Source organism: Epinephelus fuscoguttatus, linkage group LG18, assembly GCF_011397635.1.
Source record: "Epinephelus fuscoguttatus linkage group LG18, E.fuscoguttatus.final_Chr_v1".
Taxonomy (NCBI): domain Eukaryota; kingdom Metazoa; phylum Chordata; class Actinopteri; order Perciformes; family Serranidae; genus Epinephelus; species Epinephelus fuscoguttatus.
The window spans coordinates 30,734,058-30,759,739 of record NC_064769.1 but is presented as its reverse complement, the minus strand read 5'-3'; the positions used below and the strand labels follow the sequence as shown (position 1 = coordinate 30,759,739).

At 41.6% G+C, this 25,682-nt stretch overlaps 1 protein-coding gene across 5 annotated transcripts in view; it reads left to right on the top strand.

Moving 5' to 3' along the window:
* Positions 1 to 25,682, top strand: part of vav2 (vav 2 guanine nucleotide exchange factor) — a 291,900-nt gene that overhangs the window by 161,362 nt on the left and 104,856 nt on the right. For all 5 annotated transcript variants that reach the window (XM_049603492.1, XM_049603491.1, XM_049603489.1 and 2 more), the window contains exon 3: positions 22,778 to 22,836. In XM_049603492.1, coding sequence (XP_049459449.1) covers positions 22,778 to 22,836 — 59 coding nt within the window. The remainder of the gene's footprint in view (positions 1 to 22,777; positions 22,837 to 25,682) is intronic.

Sequence of the window (25,682 nt, the reverse complement as noted above, 5' to 3'; positions counted from 1 at the left end):
TTTCTAAACTCTAGCGTAAATTGATGCCTCATTTCTCATTTAACAGAGTGCTATATTGACCATGCATAGTATTTTTATCATAAAGTACAGTGTAATACATATGCCCCGTTTACACCAAACACTTTCGGCATGGTACCTTTGGACCCTGTCAGATATGCTACCTAGACCCTAGCGTGTCCACCGCAAACAGAACCCTTTATATGTAGGCATGGTTGTTACTGGCTGGTCGTAGCTTTCTCAACCATGTTACTAGCGTGACACAGGAAACGTGATTTAGGAAAAGACACAATGGAGATCACTGAACATTTCATGGTCTTAGCTGCTCAGCATCATTAATTCAGTACTCAAATTGCATTTATAAAGCAGTTAATAGTGTGGTCTGTTGTCTTTGTGGTATTACTTTTGATATGATTTTAAGAATTTTAGCTAACTCTAGTTTGGTAAAGCTGGAACCTCCAATAGTTGAGCTGCCATCTTTTGTTGTCTGGTGATGTGACTCCTCACAAGTCATATACATGGGAATCTTTGCTAACACTTCTTTACACCCTTCATGTATATGATGAGAACATGGTGAAACACATACCTTTAGCCAGCTAGCCGCTACGCCTTTGCTAGAATTTTGCTGCCCTTTCAAATTGAAATGTTCCAAGAACTTTAAATAATTGAGATGGAATATAAATGAGTTGTTGCCATTTTTGGAAAAACCCCAGTAATTGTATGAACCCTATAGATGTGTGCAGGATTTATATTCTAATGAATGCTGTTTGTATAGGAGGATAGAGATCTAAGCTCAAGTGTGGCAACAACAAAATGCCACGGTGTTCCTGAGTGACATGCCGGCACTGGCAGAGACATTAACCCGCCTCATGAGAGAGAATTATTCACCAGAGTGGAGCCATACAATGGTGGCCACCAACTTTCAAGCCTCAGCCCAATGCCTTTGCACCCCCTCCTCATCAGCATGCATTATTCCTTTTTTTTTTTTTTTTTTTTTTTTGGTGTCTGTTCACATTGGCTGACGAGCACAGTTTGGTTGGCGTAGCCTGGAGCTCAAACCACATCACACATACGCCGCACACATTTTCCTCACTCTCACGCTCTCTCACTGTCGCACAGGCTGTTAACAGTGTTTTCAGAGTCAGGGAATGTGAAAATATTCAGCGAGACGCAGGGGGGGTAGAGAGGTTAAGGCTAAAGAGGAGGGAGGTTGGAAGTGCGACTGCGACGCCACACTGACTGGCAGCGCTGGCTGACGCATCTGGCCATCCTGAAAGGTTAACAGGCAGCAACCTCCCCTCCGTCCGATGTGACATGACACTGTCTCTGCTCTCGTCGCCCGGTTTGATGTGTCGTTCTTTCACGGTTCATGAACTCAAGGCCATGGGAGGGATCTTTCACTTTCTGTTGTGTAGGACATCATATAGAGTGGCAGCACAAAGGGGACCCAATTTATTATTTCTGGATTTTTGCCCCCTTTTGATCCGTCACATCCAAGCACATTCATGCATGAAGGGACACACAAGCATGCGCACATGGGGCCGTTAACACACATTCATACGCATGCATCATACAGTACACTCACACACAGCATAATGTATTTGGTCACCCCCCCTGCGGCAGAAATGCATTGTCTCCCTTCAGAGGAGACATTAATAAGAAATGAGTCCTTTTGAAGTTCTGCTGTGGGCTGTCAGATCTGAACTGACATAATCATCCCCAAGAATAACACCTCCTCCCACCTTTTAACATACACTCCCACACATTCAGCCTCCCTCTGTGCATATGGAGCGAGTAAGACTGGTGTTCTTCTTAACTTGTAATCCAAATGGCCTTTATTCAATTCCTGCAAACACCCTGAGCCCCTACACCTCTGTAATCCTTTGTAGTTTTTTTTCCAACTGCATGCATTTTGGCTGAAATACAGGGTAGCAACACATTTGGTTTTTTTTTCTTGCATTCCCTGCACCCTCTGCTCCCTTCACCTTCAATGTTTAATGCATTCACACCATTTCACTAGTACAGGGAGGAAAAGAAACCATCCTGTTGTTGCAGCTTGGTAGCATTTACACATTATGCCATAGCCTACGCCGTAGCCTGTCATGTACCTCCCCGGAAATGTAATTACACGTTGTGGCAACGCAGACCTCCTGTTTATTTTTGTAAGCTGAAACCATTTCCCTAAGTGGAAACAAACCTTTATTTACTTTTATTTCAGAGATAAGAAACAATAAATTGTGAAGACAATAAAGCCTCCACAAAATAGCATTTTAAATCTGTGTGTGATTTATCCTGGCTTCATATGAGCAGAGGAAATCTCCGTTCGTCGCTAGGCTAATTTATACAATTTAAAATGCCTTCGGCTTGTACTAATAACGTTAGCATGTTATATTTGTTTGGAAAACAAGGTTTAGTATAAGTTTTGTCAGTGAATCGTGTGAGCTGTAACGGAGCTGAATTTTGTAACGTTACCTTTGTTAAATGTTGCTGTTGTCCCTGGCTTCATATGAGTAGAGGAAAAGTTTGCTAGCCACTAGGCTAATTTATACAATGTAAAATGCCATAGGCTTGTGCTAAAAATGTTAGCATGTTGTATTTGTGGGGAAAATGTGTTCAGATAAAGACACGTATTTGTCTGTGAATGCTGCGAGTTACAATGAAGCCGATTTGTTTACTTGTGTTTGAAATTGTCTCTCATAAGCCATGTTTAATGTGTGTTTGGTTGGTTGTTTCATTCATTCTGTTCAAGAAGTTAGGATAATATATTGTTGTCAGAAATTATTTGTATCTCAGACTCTTGATTACAGCGAACTCAAAGACTGATGTGATTTTTTTTTTCCCACTTGGCTGCTTGAATTTACAGTCTTAATGATATGATGTCACCGCAGTGACTTCCCCACCCTGAACTGTTCATGAGCAGCACATGTGTGAAGTTAAGTCCGTCAGCGCAATACCTCCTGTAATGCGGATCACTCCTGTAACCTCTCCTTCACCCTAAACAACAGGGTTGGTTCCAGGGTCAGTCAAGATCTGGGACTTATAGCCGTGAAATCTTTCAACGAGCTGGGGCAACACCTTAGTTTGATACATAGTGCAATGTTTTACGTATCAGTGCTTTGCTACGTCCGAAACACACTGGCTCCTCCGTAGCTATGATCTGGATTCAATGTTAAAAACACCAAACGTGATGAATATTAAAGATTTAGGCCTTTGTTGAAAACATTTGGGGCTGTAGGCATGCAAGTCCCAGCGGCAGCACTCCCCCACATTCACACACATCACACATTTGATCCTCTGTAGCATGCTGTGAATCCCCCCTGGTGCGATACAGTAGTTACTGCCCCACACTCCTCTTTTTTTTTTTTTTTTTCATTTCCGTGCATCCACAGTGTGATTAGAGGGTGAGGGTTTCCTGTCAGGTCACAAGTTCAGTTGTTGCTTCACTGCCAGAGTGTAAATCTGGGACTGATAACACACCTGTGTAACAAAAGGAATTTAATGCAATCATTTCATTTCCTTTTATTTTTTAATGTCATTGGTAGCTTAAACGCTGTCGTATAATGGTTTGTTTTTTACTACTTTTAAGGGACTGTGGTGACTAATGAGCAGCTCGTTTCCATTTTCTCATCTCATAATTTCTCATTAACAGCAGCATTGTTTAAACTTTCAGTATTGCATGAGAGAGTCATATACTGTAAACTGAAGTAATCAGTGTGTTCTTGCAGTAGGAAATATAATAACTTTAATTAAGTGGGACATAACCCTTTTTTTAAAAAAAAAATCAGGTATTTCATTCAACAATTCAACAATGACACCGAAATAGACAGAACTCTGATTTTAATTTTGAGCTTGATTAAATACTCAGTTGCTCCAAACATTTACAAATATTTTTGAAAGTTATTTCATAATTGTTTCATCTGTTGCAGTCCAAAAAATATACTTATCTCGAGCAACTTTCGAGGAGTCCACCAACAAAATAAGAATACTACCACTTAGCATTGCCAGAAACCAGTGGATTTAAAGAACTGCCTCTAAGACATGCACACTGTGTCCACAGTATGTCACACCACTCCATCAACCTGATAGATGAAGTCCGACTTGGCATCCCCCACCACCACATACGCACGCCCCTGGCTCATTTCACACTTTCCAACTTCCTCGCCTCTCTGCCCAGCACGTGTTAGACTGGAATAGAAGATGTCCCTCCTTTGCTTTTCCCTCTGCTATAGCTTTTCGATTCACTCCCACTCTTTCTCTGGCTGAATGTGAGGATGTGGAGGCACCACCTGTGTCACTGTATACGTAGTAAACCTTTCAATTATCAGTATGTCTCTGCACTGCCCCACCAACGCAAAGTATATTGACTTAACTGACTTATTAAAATTCCTCTCCCCACACACTCACACACATTTGCTTAGAAGCATTGGTACATCCATTTGTGTGTATGCATGATGGTGACACATATGTACACTGATGCACACCACGTGAACAATCCCATCTGCAGGCACAGATGGAAACACTTGTTCTCACACATACTGCACGGGCCATACAGCCCACACACGCATCTGAAAAGCCAACTTTTGGACTTGATTTATTCTCTTGAGCCTTCACTAAACTTTGCGAGCAAGAGCCATGGGGACATTGCAGATCTATGCAGATTTTCATTAATACTTATCGATGACTTGGAGAAATGGGTTTCTGATGAACAGCTGGTTGAGCTACTTTAATTTCGCAAACAAAAATCTTCATTTTTTTAATCGTTATTTATTATTAATTCTGACAAAGGCTTATCCCAAACTGCGCCATCTATTATGTGCGCATGTAGCCCCATGGTATTACATATGTCTTTTACTTCCCCTCTGATGGCTCTTCAGTTTCTGCTCTCTGAGGATGAAACAGCCCCTGGGCAGATAGGATAAATCACTCTGCTCCTACTGACTTCCTGCGCCCCGAGGCTCAGTCGAGGCCCAACTGTAAGCCCGAGTTGATTGTCCTCCTGACTGTGATTGACACGTTCTTCATACTCGGGGACAGCCCACGTTGATCTTGTTGCGTAAAGCATTTACAGGGGCTTTTTCACAAATGCGTTTTGGTCATGTACCGCTGACCCACAGACAGTCGTGTAACAATGGTGTATGTAACCTATGTGGTTAGTGTCTGTGGTCTATGGATACCCAGATCCCTTTATACGGAGCCATGCGCAGCCTTAAGGCAGGCGCATTGTGTTGTCCTGATCCTCTGGTCTCATGAATAATGTAAAGGTGAGGTAAAGAAGATTATTGGTGTGGATATTAGAGGATGTCTGAAGCTTTGAGCTGCATTAAGGCAGTTTTCATATTCAAGATGTCTTTTCCATCATATTAATGTACTGTGGGTTCCTTGCAAACACCAATAGCTACTCTTTTTTAGCATAAATATCAAAGTATATTTACTGTAAGCCTGTTTGTGGACTCATTGAATGTCTCCATAAATCTCCAGTTTAGACACAATTTAAAGATTATCTGCCACTTTTATTGATAAAACTAATCTAAATGTCGTTTCAATAATCTTTGTTCTTTTCTGCAATTAGAGACGATTAATGGCACATCAGACTTATTACTCTGCTGCCTTTCCCTCGTGTTGACGATCTTGTTTAGCTGTTATGTTTTTATTGAGCATGCTTGAATCAAATCGCACTCTTTGAACTTCTTCGTGTCCAGATCTTCTGGCATTTCTTTTGGTACCGAATCGTAGACCCCCTTTTTTTCCCTCCACATCACTGATAATCTCAGTTCCACATCGCAATCCTCCTTTTTCATTCCCTCTATTGCAAAGTCATTAAAGTCTGGAGGATTATGATTATGTTCTCCGCTGAGTAATACGGTGTAATTCATGATAATTAAGTTCCAATGAAAGAGCTTCCAATTTAAAAGTGATTGGTATTCATCGATATACACATGTAGTTTTGACTGAAAAGAAATGCTTATGCATTATTGAGAAATCCAGATATTTCAGATATATGCCAAGGACTTAAAACTGGATAAAAAGCAAACACATTGTATCCCACAGCAAAACCACACAGCCTCCACTGTATCCATTTTTGCTTTTAATATATTGGCACATTCAGGTGCATCAGTGAATGAAATCTGCCTCCATCGTCTAGATTGCTCCCTGTTGCCTTGTGCTCCTCTTCTGTCAGCAGCATTAGGTATCCCACAGACAGGGTCTTAATAGTGGCAGAGCGAAGGGGGACATGGCCTCTAATGGAAGCCCTTTGTTCAGTTGTCACTTTCGCTGCTCCCATGGAAACATCCCGCTGACCAATCAGACGAGCCCTGTGGGCAGCGGCCACTGCGTTTCTGTCACTACTCGACTAAAGGCATCTATCACCCTGAACCATCTTCAGTCTCTTGCTTTTTCCCGCCCTCCTGCTCTCCTTTTTTGCTGTATAATAAGTCGAGAAAATGAGCTTTTGTGTCGTGTCAAAACATGTGTAAGGATAAATGATATTTACAGCATCGCCCCTCTTATGTATACAAAACTGAAAGCAAAGCTGTGTTGTTGCAGTGTTAAGATATGCTGCGGTAAAGCATGGAATAAAAGCTGTATTCTCTTAAAATTCCTTCATGTTTTCAATGCCAGAGTTCCAGGCTTATCCGCTCCCTTTAGTGGCTATGAATACCTCCCACTTGACTTTCTACGAGGTGAGTATAAAGGTAGCCCCAGTTACATGCATCTCTCCCACTGGGTAAACATTGTGCCGTGTGATAAGGGTTTTAGAGAGAAGAGAATATTGGCAGAGTTGAGAGGACAGTAGGGGGAAAAAGATCATCTGTATCTCTGTGCTCAGCTGCAGCCAGTTGGAATATAAAGCACCAGTGGGTCGCTGTAGGATTCGTCTTCCAGAAATACTACTTCTCTAAAGACGGGGGAGCAGGACTTAGAGTCAGATGAGGGAAAGTCGTCCACTTGCATTTGAAAAAAGACACCAATAAGCTATAGACTCTGGAGGGGCTTTCACTGCGAGAATTTGGAGTGTGTGCATGAGCTTCTGCTGCAGGCCTGTGCATATGAAAATACTACAGAGTCATCTCAGTTAATATTATTTTGCTGATTTGTGAAATATCAAGGATGGTAATAAAAATCTGCTTTTTTAAACTAGATTGCATTTGTTATCTTGTGTCTATTCAGTGGATTAGTGTGCATTCATGGATGTGTTCAAGTGTCCATACAGTATATATATATGGCATTTTGCTGTCTAGGGAAATATGTGGATGATAAAAATATACATAAAACATACAGTAGGTCCAGATAAAGCTCCAGCGTGTAGGATTTAGGGCAATATATTGGCAGAAATGGTATAGAATATTTATAACTATGTTTTCATTAGTGTATAATCACCTGAAATGAAGAATCATGTTTCACTTATTTACTTATTTATTTATTTTTTACCTAATAATAATCGGTTTATGTCTACATACTGTCTTTTCTTCAGAGTCTGCTGTGTTTTTTCTACAGCGGCCCAGAATGCACAAACCAAATGCTGGCTCTGGAAAGGGCCTCTTGCATTTTTGCATTTTTCGTGACGGTCATCGTAATTCACCTATATGTTTGTCACATGGAAGAAGTTTTTGTTGGTTGTAATCTGCAACGTCACCACTAGATGCCACTAAATCTTATAATTTCATTGCTTTAATTTCAAAAACTTTGTAGAATTTGGTACTTCAATGGCCAAATTCTAAAATTTTTGAAAGATATCGATAATTCAATAGCAATCGAGCATCTGATAAGATAAAAATCAATACAGGATGTTTTACAAGAACTTAAAAGGAGACTCCATCAATTTGGTATCGCACCTTCAAACAGTTGGAAAACTTGCGAGGAATAGAGTTATGTACCAAAATGAGTACTTTTAAGAGTATAAACCAAATTCCATCAATTCTACCAAGTAGCAATTGACGTTAAATCCATCAGTGCCAAATTTTGATACTGAGAGTGCATCTGCAAGTAATCGTCAGTTTAGACAGTAGGCCCCCCAAAGAAAGGAAGCCAGCCACAGAGCTCTGCAGAGCCGTCAGCGTCAACTTCAGACAGGAAGTGGAAGTGCACCAAAGCCAGGACGCCAGCAAAAGAGCTCCATGGCAACTCTGTCAGCTTCCAGTGTGCCAAAACTATTGCTGCAGTGCCAATCTGCTATGACTGTTTTGGTGACTGGTCTATTTTCTTTTCTTTATTACTTTGGTGATAGCCCCTTTTAAACAGGAATTGTGTAAATTTGCAGGAAAGCCCAATCAGTCTTCGTTCAGCATTGGCAGTATAAAAACAAAAATCAGGGAGTGCGGCAAAATGCCGCCTACATACTTTTGTTTATACAGAATGCACCTTTTTCGGGGCAGTGGGGGGCGTGAGCAAGTAACAAACGTGTAGTTCGTGTGGCATCATCAACAGCTCCTCCCACAAGTCTTCAACAGCCCCTCCCATGGTGGAAGGCCACCTCCGTCTGTTTAAACTAAAAGGGTTCCGCCAATATGACTACCCTACAAGGCGGAAAATTGGGCACCTCGGATCAACTCGCCAATCTGGCTCTGTGTGTCTAAAGGCTCTCAGCTTGCCGGCAAAACGGCCCAACATTCGTGGAAAGTCTGGCAGTGTAAATGGGGCTACATACTCACACACACAAGCAGACAGACAAAGAGACAAAAGATTTGCTCTGTGTGTGATTAGAAAAGAGCAGAAGAGCAAAATTGGTTTTAAGTCTACAATGTCATCGCTGCAGCTTGTTCAAAAATTGAATTTTTACTATTACAGAAGAAGTACTGAATAAGGAACCATTGTGCACTGGTAACGAATTCCAGGTACCCGAACCAGTTTCTGTATCAGTTGAAATGTGAACGGTGCCTTAAGGAGCGGATTAATAAATGAGCAGTCAAAATGAAAGAGGCATGGGTCAGGATATCCTCATTTATCGTCACAAAGCTCCAAAACGGCTAGACCCTACATTTCCCACAAAGCAACCATCTCTAGTAAACTTCAGCATCTTTCAAACGCTATGCCCTGAGTTTGTGCTACAGGCTGTTTGTATTTATAATCTCCAAACCCGAGCAGAAATAACCCCTGATGATGTCATCAGGGCTCTTTACTCAGACAAGCTACTTACACAGTAGTTCTCCCTATCCTGACTAAACTGACTTTCTGTGTAAAATTGTCGGAATATAAACTCAGATGTTTGCATGATGTGGAGGTTTACACTCCCCCCTCCCCCAACTTCCTTATCTCCTCCAGCAGAGGGGTGTGTGCAGACCTCCCTCCCACAGGCCAGCTGGATTACGCATGTTGGTCTAATCCCATCCATTCTCTCAGTGCTCTCTGTCAGACCGACATGTACTGGACCATCATGCGCCCCAGCCACACACATACACAAACACACTCACAAACACACACACTCAGGTGCCTGTGTCTGATAAGGACGATGTGGAAGTATTAGCCTCATCAGCCCAGTCCCACCACATCATGGGAAATCCCGTTTCATCCCATGATCCCCAGTCTGCCCTTATCACCACAACCTGCTCCAAAGCCTTAAACCCCTGTGTCACCACACGCCCCCAGCCGCAGCTTTGTGTCAGGGATCATCTCTGATGTACACACTTGGGCGGACAAATCTGAAAACATTTCTCTGGGGCCATTAAAATACCAAAACAATAGAAAAAATGGCTAAATATTTCCTTCTTGTGTCACTGTATGGATTGTAGCCATCATCTAGAAAGGAGTGGAGTCATCAGGGACGCACCCAGGGTCGAACCATGATCTGAGGGCAGACAGATGTTTCAGAAAGAAAATGAAATGTACACATATTCTGTCCATTATCTTCTTAATTAGAGCCTCATTATCTATCTATTTCTGGCTTTTATAACCTTCATAAAACTGATTTTATCCATAGAAATGTTGTGCCATGTGTCTGTGATACAAGCCATGAGAGATAGCTCTGTATTTCTTGCAAGAGAAACGTACTGTGTGAGATTAAGCGTGTTATATTTATTCCCCTGACATGACATTGTCCTAAGAGCGCCACAGAACAGAGAGAGAGGCTTTGTTCAGCCCGCACTTCTCCCAACTATCGCTTTTGCTTTTGGCACTCAATGAAGTGCCAAAAACAAGTTTTAATTGGTTGCTTTATCATTATCACATTGCTTTTTCTAAACATTGGACTTGTGCATACTTGTCTGCTGGGATTGCTAAATCATAACTTTTATTTTCACTTTTTTTTTTTTGCTGGTGGTAACAGCAGTTTTCCTGCTGCGTTGGCCCGCCACAGCTGAAAAATGAGGAACATAGGCTGTGTAATAACTAATGGATTGGCTGACGGCGACAGCTGTTTGCTGTTGAGATGAGAGCCAGACGGTGTTGTATGGCAACCTGACCGGAACTGCTCTGCAAACAGCTCGCAGACAAAACAAATTATAGGTCTGACAAGCCAAAAAAAAACCAAAAACAAAATGCTGCAACATCAGCATGCATTCACATTCGTACAAATACTGATAGACATGCATACACATAAGCATAAACTATAGTACATGCATTTCCATATGAAGAAACCAGAGAGTAAGCAGTGTAATTCTTCTTCCAGCTCCCTCAAACCAAAGAAATAAAGCTGTTTTGGCTTCATTTGCATGTGTTTTCTTGGTGAAGGAAGATATTTAGGCTTTGCCACCTTATGAGGAGCAACAGATAGCTGACTCAGCAGTGAATGACAATGGCTACCTCGCATTGCACTTTAAAATAAATCAAATGCAAACTTTTAAATGCATTCTAATTTTACATCAACAGGTATAACATTTACGATGAGTAACAGTGCAAGAAACTGACCTGCTGTTTTGTTGGAGAAGCAACACTGGACAGAGTATAACCTCAACAGTATACATGTGCAATGTTTGCCATGTTTAACATCTTACTTTAGCTTGTAAGCATGCTGACATTTGCCAAAAACACAAGTATAGCTCATGCTTAAGGCAATGTATGAAGCCCAGTTCAGACCAAATACTCGCGACAAGACGAAACCTTTTTAGAACGTTGCAGAGAAAAGTTGCAGCGCTGTGAACTGACCATCTGAGCTCGACTCAAGCCAGCTGATGGTGTCATCTGCAATTCTGATGGTCAAATCACCGGCGGCTGGTTTTAGAACGTAAGGCTGGTCGTTTCTACAGCCAGTTTGCTTGTAGTGAAGTCCGCTGGTCAAGTCAAAATGACCACAGATAGCGTGTTCCCTTGCTGCGGCAGGTGCTCCATCCTCGCCGAGCCGCCTGTGTACATCCTCACGTGTGCTGGTGTCGGACAATGGGTTGCTGCTGCTGCTTGCTGTATGTGCCCCCCCCCTCCCCCCCCCCAATACTCACACATTCTCATTGACTGATAAATTGACGCTGGTACTTATATTATTGTGGTGTATTTATTATGAGTACAATCCATCTCATGTTTGGTTAATTTCTGTTTTTTTGCAGTTGCATCACTACTATAAATACAGCTGTAGCCAGTGTCTCACCATCACTATCCTCATTCATAATTTAAGAAGCTTCAAAATATATTCAGCCACAAAATAAACCTGAAAAGTTGTAAATCAGAAGGGAAGGACAGAGAGTTGTTGCATAGAGATGATACACCATCTCATCTAGTTGCATTGGCATACACTGCAGAACGACGCATTGCAAATAGGTGCATGTTTCAACTCGTCTCATTGCAAGTTTTCGGTCTGAACAGGGCTGTAAGTTTTCCAAGTATTCGGTCAAACATCAAAGTTTGACTTGATGGTTATGCTAAATGAAATAAGATCAACTAACGTCCAATAGTTGTCGAGACATTTCATACAAAACCCCACGTCAATCAAGTGGCTCCACAGGAAAAGTTGGGATCAGCAACGTCAATAGGGTACATCGTCTGGCAACCATGAATGTCTCTAGAATTTTTGGGTGTGGACAGTCCAGCCAGTGGATGTTGAAATATTTCACAGGATAAAATCTAACTTTAAACTGCTGATTCTGATTCAGAAAAAATCAGAGGATCACCAAAGTCAATGGGCTTCATCCTCTGGAGACCATGAATGTCTGTGTAGAATTCAATGGCAATCTATTTTAGTTGTTGACTTTTTCATGCAGGACCAGAGTAACAGACTGACAAAACAAAATGACTGATTTCCATCCATAAAATTCTGCCACTAGCATCAATGAAATGAAGCCAGACATGCACCAAAACATCCATGGTTGCAGTTGACTGCTCTGCAAGTCTGTTAGGGTTTTGAATAGGGATTTGCTGACATGATACATGCTAATGTCTCTCTAATGACTCCATATTGACAGACAGCATCAACTTAGTTCCCAGATTGAGGTTTCTTCTTAAAGCAATAGAACATTAAAGCCACAGTACCGTATAAACATTTTGGATTCCAGTTGCTCAAACTTTGCCTGTGACTCAGACCTAATTGACACACTTTGCTTCATTGCACAACATTGCCTCTTAGTGTTTTTCTTACAGCTGTTTGTAATCCGAGACTCAACCATGAGCGACATTAAAACATTATTCTTAATGACACATTTTGTCGTAGATTGCCCTGTGCACGCCTTTGCACATGGCGCTGATTAAAATGTCAATGACGGTCCAGTAAGTTGGACGCTTCATAACAGCTGATGAAAGACTCTGAAATATGGGACGACACTCGGGAAGTTTTCATCACAGCAGGAGGCCCAGGCTTTGTAGCATGCAAATGTCAAACACATGTTTGGGAAGAGGCAAAAAAAAAAAGAACTGGGCCAAGCAAAACACGCATGCAGTCGAAGACAGATACACCCATGCATGTGCACACTTTCTCATTTCCTTCTCTATTTTTGTTTTAGTGGTGCCTTTTCAGCACTTGGAGGAGGGGTGTGATTTTTCTCAGCAGTGTGTTGAGATCGTGAGTAATAGCGCGAGGAACTGACCTGCTGTTTTGTTGGAGAAGCAGCAGTGGACAGATTGCGTGTCTGATCTCGTCTCATTTCTACTGGCAGGGTAACCTGCAGCCAAACACCAAAGATGCTCCTGAACTGATAACCCACCCGGTGTAATGGTTTTATAATGAAAACGTGCCCTACAGATGAATTTTAGTTATTAGTTTTTGTTTGTTTCTATTGGCTCCATTCTCACTTTCAATCACAGTTGCATTTCCAGCTCATTGTGAGATAATTTCAGGCACTGTGTTCCACGTCTGTGTTTTTTCTCTGCTCAGTTTGGCTCAAGAATTCATCTACAGGGGAAGGGTTGTTCTACATCACTTTGTTCACACTGTTTGCTGTTTTGTCAGCTGCCACCACGTCCCCCAAGAGCTGTTTTGTTCAAATACGTGTAAATGCAGGCATCAGCCATGATTTGCTGAGTGCAGAGTTGTGCCGTTGCCATCATGCTCACCATGAGGCCCCTCTAGGCGTGTCGAGGGTTTGTATGTCTGCAGGGTGAGATTAAAACACGGACTAAAATGTGAGAGGGGTTTATTTACTCACCTCTCTGAGTGAACCTTTTGGGCTACAAGTGGCTTCCTTCAGCCACATGTTTATCACATCACAACAGCGCCCAGGCCTTTTATTGGAATTTAATTGAACTCTCACCTAAGGGACCTTGGGGGAATTATTATTGACATGTGTTGATGTGGGGTGCACATACATGCCATAAACCAGCTGTAAACCATGTAATGCTGCAAGTAAAATGTCAGAAAATGTAACAGTCCAAGACCAAACATCAAATATTTGACATTTTTGCTCAATAATAAAAAGAGAAGCTTATAAATCGATTCTCGTTTCAAGGCCAAAATCCACTTAAAAGCAACTACATCTCAACTTCAGTTGCCATAGCGAGAACTTTGTTTTATGCCCGCTCAGCAGAGCTCCTCAGTGGAGGGAGCTCCGTCAGACTCCCGCTGCTGAGTCACAAGATGCTTATAAGTTCCTTTCGCCACCCTCTCACTCCTAAAACCTCCCACCTTCTTGCTCAGCCTTGAGCCCAAACACTGCAGCGTTACTCTTCACACATCGTTATGAATGGACTGGCTTTGCAATAAATAAATCAGTCATAAGGGATCAGTTCCTGTCGCTGTTGAGTGAAGCAGCGTCTTTTTTGTGTTTGATCGGGGCTCATTTATTGGGATTATTAATGCTGCTTGGCTCATCAGGAATGTAGATATCCTCAGCAGTAATGCAGGGCTTTTCAAGCAGCATTTCTCTCAAGCACTTAACCAAAGCATTTAGCTTGGTTTATGGCGACAAGAGAGTAAATCCATGGCATCTCCTGCTTTATCTACCAAACATTTTTAGCTGTTTTGAATCCCAACTCCAGCACAAAGGATGTGAAATCAAATAATGGCTCTGAGGTTTAACTGACTCTCTGCTTTAGTTTGAGGGTGTTGAAAGCCAGGTTAGGTGAATTTCAGTGGTTTAGAGAAATACCATTTTTGAACTGTTTAACAAGGTCATCATAAACAGTATTTGATGTCACATATTTTGCTGTCAGTGACTGTCTTGGGACTTTTTTGTGTCTTCTTTGATGATGCTCCACCAGGCCTGTAGTCATTCAGCCTCACTTATTGCTTCCTTTGCTTCCTGTTGCCATTTTTATCTTATCTAGACCTTTAGACACCTGGATAACTTTTCTTAAGCTCCAGCTCTACCGGAAACTGTCTCCTTACCAATACTGCATGCTCTACAGGCTGCTGCACCATTGATCTGTGTGTGTGTCTTTGCGAACATGCCTGCAATCAAGCACAACACATGTGAATATGTTCCAGCTGAGTGTGTGCTGATACACACAAACATCCTCCGACACACATAATTGAGCAGACCCATGTATGGTGATTTAGCGTGAAATGGGACAGGTCATGGACGTGGCTGCAGCACATTGGCAGGTGTTGACCAGGCCAATGCGATCTATGGAGTACAATTTGCACGTATTAGCCACAGTTGCCCTTTTTTCCCTCAAAGAGCACAGGTTGAGATCAAATCAATGTTCCAGGCCGTAAAGCTAAATAAGCTCTAAAATTGTTCTGTAGGCACATATTCACATCAATAATTCATATTGATGGGTGTAGGAAATGCATGGAAACCTGCTCAACTTCTCCAAAAGGCTTTCACACCATCTGCATTATGTTAAGCTAACCCACAATTTAAACTCTGTACATTTTCTGTGTGGGCTGAATGCCCTCTGTAGGCTTACAGCCATTTTGTCTGGCGCTGATGGTAAATGGGGTCTTTGGGTCAGCAGTGGCACTCTCCCTGCCTCTCAGGCCAGCCCGGAGGCTTTTCTTGCCTGGACATACACAGTGAAATCCCCTGTAATCAAGCAGCTGGAAGGTCCGCTTTGAGGGGATTTAGTGCAATGTGGCAGGTGCCAATCTGACTGCAATCAGGATTTACACAGGCCCGGCTCCTGATGGCATTCAGCAACTTTAACATGAGCTTATGCTCGGAGACTAATCGCAGTCATTCATGCGGTTTCTTGCACAGCACTCACACTGTGTCACAGACTAGGTATGCAAGAGTCCATTAGAGAGGGAATGTGTGCACTTAAACACATCCCATGACATTTGGCTTTCTGCTGTGTTTAAAACATCGACTTTTATCCAGCAAGTCAGAAGTCTACATGTATATTATGGTTTGGTTATATTGTATTTGCTTAGTTAGTCATGTTATATATTAATTTAATTTGATATTTATTGATTTAGCACCATTTTAGACTATTTTAAATGAGTAAAGTATTAGATTTAGGGAGATTTAGTGGTGTCTGGCATTGAGAATTGCAGATTTTAACCAGTTAAAACTTCTCTCAGTTAAAATTCCTTCAGTGTTCATCATTTAGGAAGTTTTTGCCAGGAGCTAAATTATCCATATAAGTCACCTCCCCTCCAAAATAAACAGACCCAGTGAATTACACTGGGAAAAACACTGGAAAAAGCTGTTTCACGTTAAGAAAATTGGTGTATATCCAACGCTGCTCATCACAGAGGGGTTCTAACTACGCTGGCCAATGTGTAAACACGAATGGTCCTATCTAAAGCCAGTAGTTGGTTTGTCTGTTCTGGGCTACTGTAGAAACATGGTGCTGCAACATGGCAATCTCAGAAAAGAAAGGACAAAGACAAGATATAAACGGCTCATGTTAAAGTTACTAAAACACGAGTCTCATTATTAGGTGATTATACACCAAAGAAAGAATACATATTACATTATATTCTATTTCTGCCAGTATATTCCCCTTACTCCCACACACTGGAGCTTTAATATTTATATATTTTGCTTCGCTCTTAAGTTTATGACTGTGGATATTGGCCATCAGCGCATTTCTGTGATCAGCCGTACTGTGTGTCTTTAATGAAGCTTTAATCTAGTATTGTTGTGTTCAGCTGACTCATTTCTGGTGTGGCTTTCTGCCCTTTTATCTTTTAGTTCAGTTGTTAATGAATGAATGAATGACTTCATTTCAAATCACAATAAAAAAAAACAAACAATAAAAACAAAGATAACAGTGTCCGAAAAAGGAGTAGGTAGAAGTAAAACTTATGTGTCCTTACCCCTTTCTTACATTTCTTCTTTTAACACATCTGTTATTTCAACAAATCCCCAAATTTATGTACAACTAATATACAACTGTCCCCAGTCTATTTACCACCCAATTGAATAAATAAGTAATAATAAATTCTAATAATGCATTTTATTTGTAAAGTGCTTTTCAAGGTACTCAGAGACGCTAAACCCAGTTTATTTACAGTCCAAGCACCACCAAAATAAATAAGCACTCCCCTAACACAAACTTTCCTCATCTAAATGTCAATCAATAATCAATATTTTTTTAATATAGTTTTTTAAATTGATTCATATTTGTGCTTTGTTTCAGTTCATCACGCAGCCCATTCCACGAGTCCGCCTCATACACTGAAATACACAGACTCTTTTCAGTTGTACGAACACATTGACATTTTTTGAAGTTTTGTATGTTTCAGTGTTTGTCCTAAACTTCTTCGTCTTTGCGTTTGTTTGTTTTTTGTAGCACAACAGTATAAACAGATCTGTAGAGCCACACTGTATGAAGAGGGGTTGAATAATCTGAATAAATAAACATTCCCTCAGGGTTTAAGCTGAAGCTAAAGTTGAAGTTATGTCCATGTACCTCTACAGAGGGAGCATTCTGCTTTATTGCTTGTGTAATATATGAGACATTTACGTGTGTGAATTGTGTGTGTAATACAGAAAAACAAACCGTGGAAAGGAGAGGAAAAAGAGACTGTGAGCCTAAAGGGGGAAAAAAACAGAATAAGTGAAGGTTTGTAAAAGACAGAAACTCCCGGAGGCAGTGGGACAGTGGGACACACACACACAGGCACACAGACGGGCTCAGCCGTCCCCCCTCTGTCTGTCTATTATTGATGTTGGGCACGCAGGGTTCCCACTCAGCCATCTGTTCTCAGCTCTCCCACTCCGTGCCCCTTTTGCTTCATGCCTACCACTTTGGCAGGCTGGCATAAGCAGAGCAATGCTGTCCTATCAAAGTGTGAATACTTCATAAATATCTCACACTATCGGGGAGTTAGCTGTTGGAAGAGGAGCCCGGAGAGAGAGGAAGACGAGAAACAGCATAACACTAATGTGATGAATTTTTCATTAATTCAGCCTCTTTGTTGGATGACTTCCAACACATGCATTGATTTGCGGTGCGAAATATAATCATGTCATGATGACTGCATCAGAAATAAACAGAATTGGCGGCGGGGTGTGGTTTGTGATGGACTGTCAATAGTCCTCCTGTGCATGTTTTCAGATCTTAATCAAATCACAGCCCCACCCTCCTACTGTTAATAGCATATGGCTGCAGGTTTCATTTGATTTGACTTGTAATTGATGACCATGCATATTCAGTCAAGCCCCGTTGCCAGGGGTAACGAGGTCCTCTTGGTCTGCCGATTGGCTGCCGAGTCGTCACACGAGGCTTCACTTGGCCTCAGCTGGGGCCACATGTGGCGAGTCTGGAGATGTGTACGGGTGATGTGTGTTTGCAAACACTTGGCTTTGCCTCACTTTTAATCCATAGATGCAATCCTCATCCCTGCACTCCAGACTCTGCCCTCCACAAACACACACGCATGCACACACACTTCTTATGCAGTAAATGGATCGTAAATGTTGCATGCCAGTCTCATGCAGAAACTGCAAGCCTCAGTGAAGCCGTCTGACTGAACATGTGTCTTCAATTACACCCTCCTGACTGACAGAAAGGGTCAGATGTGGGTAAGGGGATACCATGTGGGGTGGTGATTAAGGTAAGATATTGGTTTGGGGCTTTAGAAACCTAAGCTATCACTCCATCGTGTGAGTTGTCTTTTCCATATTCCTGGAGGGGTGGAAGAAGCTTTATTCTCTGGCCAGCCCCAGAGTTAAGACCCCCCGGGGAGTACGAGATGAGAGGGAAATTAATAATGTGTAAAGACTCAAAGGCTTTGAGTGAACCAAAGGATCAGAAGAGGGTGAAGAGAGTGTATTAGAGGCAGAAAGGGAAACAGGAACACGGGCAAAAAGAGGAAAGCACAACCAGGCAGATAGGCCACCTTTGAGAAAGAGGAGCGCTATTATGAGGCAGATAAAAGATGCCAGCTCCACACAAAAAAAGTGTTTTAAAAAGGTCAGAGATACTCCACTGACAATCCAAGTCTTTTGACTACCAATCACAGCCTCTTCGCTTGAAAGGCAGCTTCTAGATAGCTCTTTGGTGGAGTATTCTTTTAAGCGCTTAGATAAAAGTCAAACAATTCACTGTATTCACATCTGCTTTTTTTGCAGTGAAACTGTAGCTTTACTGCACGTGAAAAGATAAATGAGAAGTGTAATTGTCATTTTAGGCTCTTGTTAGAGTGTGAGAACAAATGTATACTTCCTCAGCTGCCCTGAAAACAGATTGCAAATTAGCATTTCTTCCTAGAAGCCAGGAGGAGTCACGAACAGCACTCCCAATATTGAGACATATTTTTCACATCATGGCGTGTGACTCTAGCATGAACTAAAAATGAGAACAAACTCCTTAATGTTAAGGAAACTAGAGGTTTAATATTAATAGGTGCTTTACCCTGTGATGTGTGAACGTCACGCTAGCATGCTCAGTGTTGGCACACTCTCGTCTTGTCTCCCCGGGCCATGCAGGCTTTGGCCCTGCTGTGACCTCTCTGGGTGGAAGCCAGCAGCTCCCCGATCCTTTGAACCTGGACAAACCTGGCTGAAACCAGCTGTGTTTATGCGGATCGTACCACAGCTGATCACGCTACACAGAATTAAAAATTAATTGCTATTAAACACTGAATTTATCCACCTATCTATCCATCTGATTATCCACACGTTTGCTTGTTTTGTGTTTAAATTATACTATCTGTGTCTCTTCCACACAGATGATGTAGGCTAATAAGACCAAAAAAATAGAGCTAATAATGATACTGGGGCAGCGTGCCATATGTGATCCCTCCCTGCAGCATGGCCAGGTGGGCAGCGTGCCACCCAGCAGCACAATGGGTGCGTCCACAGTGATTTAATAAATACCCTAACCATGGGCTAAACAGACACTGAGCCAAATTAGCAACCTGTTCTTCTCCGCTCTCCTCTCTGTCCCTTTCCTTTTTGTTCTCTGTCTGCAAAGTGCAGTTAGAATATATGTTAAGGAGGTGTGTAATGGTAGACTGGCCCTGTATTGGAACCATTAAGCATGAACATGACTGCCTATTACACGGGTCTTTAGCGACACAGAGAAATAACCCCTTATCATCCTGTCGAGCTACGGCCCCGTCGAGGTTTCCCTCCATTGAGTGGTTGGATGTAAATGCATGTGATGTATACGCACTCCACAACATCGCCGCGTGTAATCCTTCCATTCTCCACAACTGATTATGTTAAACACGAGAACAAGTTGAATAGCGAGAGTAAAAGGTTTTGGTCAAAAGCGCTTCAACATAAGTACTTGCCGGTCCTAAAGTGGTCGTCTTCTCTTCACAACAGCAATTAGCTCATCTTGAATGATAGATACCATAAGCGCTGAGATGCATTGTGTGTTTAGACAAGAGGGAGTTTGATGAGAGGCTGTGGATGACACACCTGCCGAAGAAGAGGGGTTGAGATAACAATTTTCCTCTCCCTGTCGAGGAGACATCTGGCATTGCCACGGTGTTGCAAGCTGAAATACACCCAGGAGTGGGTAATGAGGCGTAGGAGACAGGGTTTGTGTTTTGGTGTATTTTGGTGTGTGTGTGTGTGTGTGTGTGTGTGTGTGTGTGTGTGTGTGTGTGTGTGTGTGTGTTTATGGGAGTGTGATGGTGGTCCCCTCATCTTCCTGAACTAGCCTCTGTGGACCCTGCAAGCACGCCATCTGTAGTCCTCAGCCATAAACCCACTTCCGTGTGACTCATAAGCAGCGTTAAATCAGCTTAACTACATCCACACATTTAACCTTATTCGACCAAAAAAAGGAAAGTACAGAGGAGGTTAAGAAAATACAGGAAAACAAGACGAAAGGTAAAATAAGGAAAATGTGGGGATGGTCAAGTGCGTGACTGTTGTGTATGTTTTGTGTGCTGGCGTGTAATCTAACCAAAGTGGTACCCACCCATCCATGACTGTGCACCACATGTCTTCTGAATGTCACCATTAACATGGTGGCCTGCATTATGTTTACACACAGTCCTTCGTGGCAGCGCATACTTCCGAGGGGGATTGCTAAGGAACACGCAAATAATGTTTGATAGTCACCCTGGGAGAAAAGTGAATGATGGACTGGATTGAACTTGTTTCTTTTAACTGGTAGGAAGTACAGAGAATTGTGGTAATGGCTGTTCCCCTGTGGAATATATTGCTTTTGTTGATGATTGTTGCCTCTGATGTTTATCTATTGTTGTGTTCACACTGCGAGAGACAAAGCAACAGTCTGCAAGTCGTTCTCAGTGGGAACTGGTGACATAAAGCTACACTTGTTGTTACATGATGGGCGTAATAAGCTACAAATCAAAGTTGAGCTGGCCGCAATTTTTCAGCGCTCTACCAGTGACATGTTTTTGCTTCAAGCTGTGGTACTGTGTTATAGGGCTGCCCCCAACTACGAATTCTCCTAGCTGACCAATAGTTGTCATTTAGGGCCATTAGTCGACTAGTCGCCCGCATTCTTACGATATTGATTTAATTATTAAATGATATATTTTGGGCGGGGCAACACAATGGTTTGAGTTGAAGGTGTGAGAAAGAATAGTATCAGTAACATTGTTAACACTGTGCTACATTACAGAGAAATACAAACCGTACTAATGAACCTTCATTAATATAGGCCTATATTTTATCTACAAGTGCACGTCACACACTGAGCGAGCCGCCTGTTAATGACGCTGTGGGCTAATGGGCATGTAGCTACTTCCATGTTTCAGATGATACGTCATGTTTGTAGTCGACCAATGAAGATGAGTTTACATATCACCTTGGGTTCATCCTTCACCTTCTCAAAATGATCCCACACTTTGGATTTCCTGCCCGACATGTTATTAACTAGCCTGTGGAATAACCGCAGGTACTGCGACTCCTGTCTGACTGCTGAGCGTGGCCTCTTCCTGCGTTTGTCCTTTCAAATTAAATTCCCACATGGTCTAGTCATATAGGTTTTGATTTATTTTGACAAGGCGCAGCTCCTAATAGTTTGACCGTTTTTTTTTTTTTTCCCCTCTGTGAATAAGCGACCAATGAATGAAATCTTGCTGACTTAAGACCTTTCTGGTCGACTATTAGGAGGCAGCCTAAGTAAGCTGATGCTATGCTAACATTCTGTGTATTGCTGTGCACACTGGGATGCAATGGGGTGGTGAAATGTGATGTTAAAATGGGGCTCAGGTAAAAACCAAAGATATTTTTTGACCAAATATAAACTTTAGATGACTTTCAGAAGTAGCAGAAATACACAAGCCTGGGAGGAATTAATAATGTCAGTAGGCACTTGTCCAGCACTTCAACAATGATTCAGCAATAATGCAGCAGGCCACACTGTTGCTTTGTCACCAGCAGTGTGTTTAGTTTAGTTGATTTTGTTTTTAACCCTTAATTATTGCATATGATGACTTCAAGCTACTTTTGTAGCTGATTGTTTCCTCTGACTGTTTGTCCTTTAGTTACTTTCAGTAACTTTTGGTGTTAGTTGTTCATAATCACATCTGATGACTTGTTTTCTAGCTACTTTTACAGTTGATTATTGCTTTTGACTGTTAATTATTTGTTACTTTTATTTACTTTTGTTGTTGATCGTTGTCTGTGATGATTTTTTGTTGCTTTGTTTTTGTCGCTTATATAGTGATTTGTTGCCTTTGATTGTTTGTCTCTTAGTTACTTTTAGTAACCTGTCTTAATTGATGCTGAAGATTTGTTTTTTAGTTACTTTTATTTTATTCATTATTACCTTTAGTTGCTACTCTTGTTGACTGATTGTCGTCCCTGATGGTTTATCTTTTAGTTACTGTTACAGTTACTTGCTGCCGATATTTTTATTACATTTGTCGCTGGCTGTTTTTATCATCTTTGTTTATTTGTTTGTTTGTTTTAGTGTTTAGTACTCCTGGAGCCTGCATTAACTAATACAGTATCACAGAATAACATCAGTATCAATGACATAAGAAAGACAGAACAAAACAGAGACAAGCATCACAAATTAAGTAAATGCATCTTGCAAATAAAATGATAAACTATAAAGAATTATATATTTATCTGTCTGTTTATCTCTTTGTTTATTTCAGGTGATCTCCGCTTTGTCAAGGATCTCCCACCACAGCATTGCACAAATCAAAGGCATCAGGTATGTGTCTCATTTGCAACTCTCTCATTTATCATTCGAACAGCCGCAGCACTCACCAGTACCAGTGTCAAACAAACAGTTTGGATGAATGTATTCCACGTTCACTATATTAAGATGGAGGTGGCTATTAACATCTGCTGCTCATTTACAAGTCAATTTACATTTTTAGGCAATTAGCTGCAGCTTTTAGCCACAGTTATCTTGCAAGGCACAAAACTCACAACACATTTCCATCTGTCATTCAAACTGCGCTGCATCACAGTGTTTATGTGGAAGTACATCATAAGCACAACTGTCTGAGTCAGAATAAAACATCGTATGCAGGGATGGTAGTTTTTCACAGATAATGGCGGAGCTGAGAAAATCCTTCACACTGCTTTATCAAGGCTGGAATGAGCTTCTTATTTCTCTTCATTTGCTCAATCTGCTTGGAGGTTGGTGGCTCACCGGCGCCACATAAAAAGCCATTTTATGCGTCTGAGTAATAAGGAGATGGAGCCGACCCATTAGGAGCCATGCCAGGAAGTGAAAGGAGGAGAAATGGAGAGAGGGAGAGTGACAGAGAGGGAGCACGTCCCTCACCATTAATAAAGACAACATGAGGTGCTGACTGCTGGCTAATTCACCGCCTGTCCACGCTGACCACTCTGCTGTGAGGTGTGGAAATCAGGGCTCATTGGGCCAAAGTGTAAATCACACCTTCTGATCCTGAGTCAATCTCAGTAATCAGGATATTAATTAAACAGCAAACTATTGTTAGAGTTCAGATTCTCAAACTGTGGCTCAGATAGGCTGGTAATATCAAGTTTCTACTCAGCTTGTTTAATTGAGGATCAAGCACCTGCCTACTGAAGTGTCCTTGAGCAGAACACTAGCAATTCCTTTTTTGCCTGAGGGCTACCCTGACCTCTTACTCTGCTACGGGAGGTGAACATGAAAACACAGCTGCTTTGTGAGGATCAATAAAGTATGAGTTTATCAAATAAGGTCACATTTGGCTCTTGGCCTGAACAAGAAAACATTAATTAAGGTAATTAGATGGTACACTGAACTACGTTCCCTCAAGGGGAAAGGTCAACATCAGAATTTCAAAGGCAAAATGATCTTACTATATATTATTATCTTGATGATTCGTCATTGCTAATCAGTCATACTTGCACAACAAAAAAAGCTTCTTTTTAAATATAATGTAGAAATCTTGAAACCATTCTTGCCGTCTGATAAATGCAAATCCATTATTCACTTGTCTTCTAGCTGTGTTTTCCCCTCCAATTTGCAAAAAGAAAATGTCAAAAAAAGGACTTGTCTACTTCAGCTTCCTTTTTTGGATCTACAGTTATAGTTGCCTTGCTTGAGCTAGGATGCTAGTGATTGGTTTCCAGTGGTTTTATACGAGAGAGTTGGAGACATCTGCAAGAGAGTCCACTGTACAAATGTATGGATAAAAACCACAAGCTGCAGAGTAAGGTGTTGATTGTCAGTGGTATTTATAGTAGTGCGTATTCAGTGTTGATATCTTAGTGCTTAAATGAATACTTCACCGATTCATCAGTTACTCCCCCAGTGTTATGTTGAATTTATGAAGAAAATGGTTTTCATTCATGCATCTGGTGAGCAAGGAATTTAAGCAGTGAGAAAATTCTTGTTGAATTGAAGTCGTAGGAGTCTGCGTTTAATAATCGCAAAACTATATCACAACATCAGTTTAAAAACTCACAGATAACTCATGAAGTATAATCCAAGTCTCATTTATCCAGCTGTATGCTTAGTACTCCCTAAACAGACAGCCCTTTCCAACGGGGAGCTGAACTGAAAATGATACTTATCTTTGATCCCTTCAAAGCCAGACTCCATTGACAAAACGGTAATTACATCTCACTGAACACACAAGATGATGGTCTACTGCTACCTCGATCAGATAGTTTGTGTTATTGTGTGGCTTTAGCGTTTTAGAGGGTTAGCTCAGATTGGCCGAAGTCACACAATAACACTAACAAACTATCTGATCGAGGCAGCAGTAGACCAGCATCTCATGTGTTCAGTGAGGTGTCAGTGGAGTGTGGCTTTGGAGTGAGCATTGATAGGTTTCACTTTCCTTTTCAGTTTCCCTTCAGATAGGGCATCCAGGTCTCACTCCGAAGTCATCAAAATCCGGCGTCAGACAGTGATGAAAATGGCAGTCCTTTAATGTCAGGATTATACGCAGCCGGTTGCCGTTATAGGTTAACGTCAATAAGCAGCGTCAGGAGGAAACGTGGCGGGACAAGAACAAAAGTTAAGGCGGCAAAAGTTCTAGTAGGACAGAAGGGAGGGTTGGTGGATGGGTCCAACAAACACCGACTTTGACCCAGGAGAGCGATGTTCGCATCCTGTAAGATAATTAAGCCAAACCCTGTTCTTCTTTCCTAAACCTTACCACATACATGATTTGTAGAAGGAAGAAAAACATCAATTTGTGTTGTTGTACTGACATAGTGCATTTACTTTGAAAGAGACCGATAGAAATGGTAAATTTCCTATGAGAATGGAAGTGTATTTTGAAAGATGATGATGCATGTAACATGCAGAACTTGACACAGAGTCCCAGAATGTCAACAACCACACACCCAGGGTAGCTTTCACGTCGTATCCTGACATGGAAGGTCCATGACTGGATGTAGATATGTGACAAGGTCGGGGTGGGAATGTGTTTGAAAGGGCTGTCTGTTTGGGAAGTACTGGGCATACGACCAGATAGATAAGACTTGGATTATACTGCATGAGTTTTGTGGAAGATTGTAAACAGATGTTTCAGTATTGATTTGCTGTTCTTAAACACGGTTCCCTATGACATGAATTCATCAAGA